Below are 4,647 nucleotides of genomic sequence, written 5' to 3' on the forward strand. Positions count from 1 at the left end.
CTGTACGCTAAGAGAAAAAGATATGTTGAAACATATATGTTTGTGGTCTGACAGAGATTCCACATCACTTACCCTCCAGTTCTGAATATACCTGGCTAGATTTACGGATGCAAAAGTCAGATCCAAAACCTCCTTCCTGACCCTAGTGACAAAGGTTGGTTCACACCCTAAGTTTAGAATTTGGAAGTTATAGCATAGAAGGAAGTCGTGTAATAACTCACCTCTATCATTAATGTCCGTGCTCCCCCAGTTGGTGTGGTGAGCATTTGCATCGCATCCCACCAGCAGTTCTGCGTTGTGTCTGCGGGCGTATTCCGCCACTGCATTTAGATCCGCAGAGGGGTCTTGCTTTTCACCAGGGAGGTATGCCGAGCAGAGTATGACCCTCCGCCCACTCCATCCCTTGAGATTTACATACGCTGCTACCAGGTCGTCTGTGCATAACTCTGGAACAGGTAGAAAGTCAATGTTCTTGCTAAAAACAATGCATGCCCTAGGCTTTATTCCATTAGTATTGTACAAAACTTTACCAACCGATTTTAGTCCTAGTATGTCTGAGTTCCGCACCCAGGGTTCTTGTAGTAGTGCGAGGTCGACGTGTCCTGCAAGCTGGCTCTCGACAATGGCCGTGGCGGCTGCCGCATGGTGTATGTTTGCTTGCAGGACCCTCGCAGGTGCGCACGTGTTGGGCCCCGGCGGATCCCCATTTAGGCGTTGTTCTTTCGTACCCGATTGGGCATTCCCCTGCCTCGTTGGATCGGAGTTCCCCTTAGGGACCCTCTTGCCACCGAGTTCTGGGGCCTGCCACGACCGGGTAACGAGCCTCTCGTCCTGCCTCCCGTCCCTCTGGCTGCCGAACGCCCACCACCCAGGCCACGAGAGCCCTGGGGGATTTGCGGTCGACTGCCAGGTACCGCAGTACTGGGGCCTGGAGTAGGTTCAGCGGGGGGCTGGGTTTGCTGGACCGTTTCTTTGGGGGGAGCATTTGGCCCCCCCTTCATCCGGAACAGCACCTTCTTAAAGCCAATTACCACCTCACCGCCATTGGCTTTAAGAGCTTCGGCAGAAGGCTCATCCAGGGCAAAGGTGGCGACCCTGCCACCCTGCTCAGCCTTCTCCCCTAGCACCTTCCAGAGCTCCGTGTTCAGGCCAAAGTTCTGGGCTCTGAGCAGCACCAAGGCATCCTCTATTGAGGACGCCTCGGACTCCGGAATAAAGGTGACCGCCGTAGCTGGTTTGGGCAGCTCTCCCTCTGGGATAACAGAGAGTGTCGCCTCCGGCCACGGCTTCGCCTTTGGCACCTCGTTCATAAGCCAGTCCTTGCTCGCCTGGTTGCAACATGTGACCAGGATCCAGCCTGTCTTGTGAACGAAGCCCACAAATTGCGGTGCACCACCCTTTGCGCTCGACCATTGGGTCATAATGGCGAGGGTCAGGTATTTGTGCACCGACTTCATCTGTTCCTCGCTCATAGGTTCCGAGTTACGGATCCCTACTCGCGAGGAGCCAGCTACCTCCCGGAAACTGGGAGGGCGAGGCCCCCTGATGTCCCTGGAGTGATTTTCAGGACCTTTTTCGCCTGCCCCTGCGGAGATTCGTCCTCAGAACGGACCCTTTTTACAGGGCCTTTTGCTGAGGGCGGCTTCTCCACAGGGGTGTCCGCGTTAGACTGCCGGGCCAGCGAGAGGGCTAGGTCCCTCGCCATCCCTTCGGTCATAAGTCTGCGGAATCTTTTGCGACCGGCTCCCGACAGGCGCTTGCCTTTCTTCTCCTTGGTAGAGGAGTTGGTCTCAGGCGTACCAGAGACGATGGCTACGTCTCTGTCGACCTCAGTTTCCATCTCCACTACCTCAGAGCATACCTCGGGCGTACGGGAGTCCACACTAGAGTCCTCCTTCGCTCCGATACTAACGTCAGCCTGGGTTTGAGCCGAGGCTGAAGACACGGCTTTTTCATTTGAAATTGTAATTTTAAGATCCATAAAAGTCCCACGAGTAGCTAGGGAAAGATTGGTCACAAGAACGGCAGAGCCCCGCATGCCGGTGAAGGACTACATACACCTACGATTCGTCCCGGTTTCGTAGGGACACCGTTCACGACTGGTCACGCCACCAGCCACGCATCCATCGGCACGGTCCGTATCACACCTTGGATTGGCTTCCCCTGTCCCCCCTGCCAACACTCAGGAGTTCTCCCTAGGGAGTCCTCCCTGTGCGGAACCCCCTACCCCCCCTCAGACAGGACATCGGCAGCAACAGTAAACAAAGAACAGATGAACTGAAGGTTATTTACTGTTGCCCCCGGGGCGCACCGTCCAGAGGTCCTTCCCTTCCCCCCGGATTAACCGAATCAGAGAGGAGGAGAAAGACCCTGGCACTCTAGGAGGTTTCCCGTCATAGCTCCCCAAAAAGAGGCGCTTGGCTGGCGTCCTCTTCACCTCCTCCTCATACCTATTCCTCATATTCATCTTCTTCTGTCACTGACTGCTAAATTTTCCTTCTACCGTTTAAATATGTTTAAGTTTGTCTCACTCGTATAGTTTAAATGCGTATACCCTTAGCTTAAGTTAATTATTTTTACTCCCTTATATGGTATTAGCTAAATTGTTACCAATAGTTCTCTGATGTTTGCTATTGTAGTTTTACTTACTAGATAGTGTTAAAATATGTATTATTTCCGCTGAATTGTAAAACATGCTGAGTACACTTGTTTTGGATCTCGTGCTAGTTTTAAGCCACTTAGCATAAGATTTAATTGTTATCAAGATTTTGTACGAAATCTGTTTGGTGTACCTAATAAAGTAAAATAAATAAATAAATAAATACTAGTAATATATTTAATCGCCAGTGTCCTAGTGGTACTATTTCATATTATGAAAGAGGTGCGTTCCTAGCACACATTCTAAGCTTAAAGCTCGTGTAGGTGAACGCGTACCATGCTTGTATGAGTGAAATATGACAGGTCGGCTGTTCGCGTTTCTGACAGGCGGTAACTGTGAGGTAACCGAGAGGGGGTGGGCGGCACTTTCAGCGGGGAGCGGGAGTGGCTATACTGTACGATAGTAGTCTTTATTATACTGTGCTAGGACATTCTAATTAAGGCCAATCTAATCTAAGCAAATAATGCCGAACACAGCTTGATATAAACTCAAACCGAAAATTACCGTAAACTATGTCACCGAGATTATCCGCCATTTCTCGTAATAAACGGAGAATTTGTGTAAAGGGGGACTTAATGCCGATACTGTTTATTTATACATTCAGCATGTTGCAGGCAATTTGGGAATACGGAGTTTTGGGGAAGTATCTGCTTTTCATTTTAAATGGTTAGATTTTTTTTGAAATGTAAATGGGCTTATTCTTGGCCACAGACTAACCAAAGGCTAAGACGTGGCCTACGATGGAGTGAGCTCGCCCAGCAGGGTTAGCACATGATTTCCGCGAGAGTATCTCGCCGCGAGATAGACTATCCGTGCTTATGTCACGGTCGAGTGATAAAGTCACGTCAGGCCGTCCTTTTCGCATTATTTGTAAGTGTGATAGAGACGCACCGACGGGATTAGGATTATCACGCTAGTGCTACGCCCGCAGACTTGAAAAGCTTAGATTTTGTTGTATTAGATGTGCCCGTGTGGTGACAGGTTAAGAATTTCACCTTTCTTCCCGTGGGTGTCGTAGAAATCGACTGTGACATATGGGTTAAATTGTGGCGTAGGCGAGAGGCTGGCAACCTGTCACTGCAATGTCACAATTTTGTTTTCTTTCAATTTCTTTTTTGCCAAGAGTGGCACTGGAGCCTTGAGTAGTTCATGTGCTCTGCCTACCCCTTTATGGGATACGGGCGTGATTGTATGTATGTATGTAGATTCTGTATGTGTATACAGAGAAAATCGGACGGTTCAAGAATATCCTAATAGGTGACATTTACAGCAACATAATTAAATATTAGCGCACAGATTCATGGCTCAATTTATGTGTACCTCCGTTAGTTTGACAATTAGCTACTAATGGTTATTAGAATTGCTTATTAGAACATGTAAATGCAATGTCAATTGTGAATTGTCAGCCGTTTCTAACCTTTGAGAGTAAGGTACAGTCACCGGGATAAATAAGTGATTTCTGTACCTTGTCGCTTTTAATCGTTTGACAATTTCGTATGACATTTTAAACGAGACGTTAATATGGCGAGGTCCAGAAATCATCCCTTATTTATGCGGGTGACTGTACAGGGGGACAAATTCCACTGGTGTGCATTTTCAATTAACCTTATTTTCCATAAATTGAAATAGATAGCATACCTACACCAAAGAAAAAACGACAAGGCCCACTGGTGGCTGAGCCGGGAAACTTATTTTCCATATTTTACACTATTTTAAATGGTGTGCTACATGTGTCCACTGAACACCCGTGACATATGTGACCAGTGGACACAATGGAAAATCTCAATTTATGCTATAGCGCCATCTAGACGACCGTACATTTTTCTGATTGCGAGGTACCTACGTTTTTTTTTCTTAGATTATCTTATACTAAGTATATTATAAATGGGAAAGTGTGTGTGTGTGTGTGTGTGTGTGTGTGTCTGGTTGTTCGTTCGTCTTTCACGGCAAAACGGAGCGAATTAGCGATGATTTTTTTAAAGTGGAGA

The 4,647-nt window shown here is 47.9% G+C and overlaps 1 protein-coding gene across 1 annotated transcript; it reads right to left on the reverse strand.

The window, feature by feature from the left end:
* Positions 1–707: 707 nt before the first annotated feature.
* LOC125239478 lies at positions 708–1,472 on the reverse strand. Its single transcript, XM_048147092.1, has one exon. It carries the CDS (start codon positions 1,470–1,472, stop codon positions 708–710), a length of 765 nt encoding a protein of 254 aa, XP_048003049.1.
* Positions 1,473–4,647: the final 3,175 nt, after the last annotated feature.

This window comes from Leguminivora glycinivorella, chromosome 25 (assembly GCF_023078275.1).
Source record: "Leguminivora glycinivorella isolate SPB_JAAS2020 chromosome 25, LegGlyc_1.1, whole genome shotgun sequence".
Taxonomy (NCBI): domain Eukaryota; kingdom Metazoa; phylum Arthropoda; class Insecta; order Lepidoptera; family Tortricidae; genus Leguminivora; species Leguminivora glycinivorella.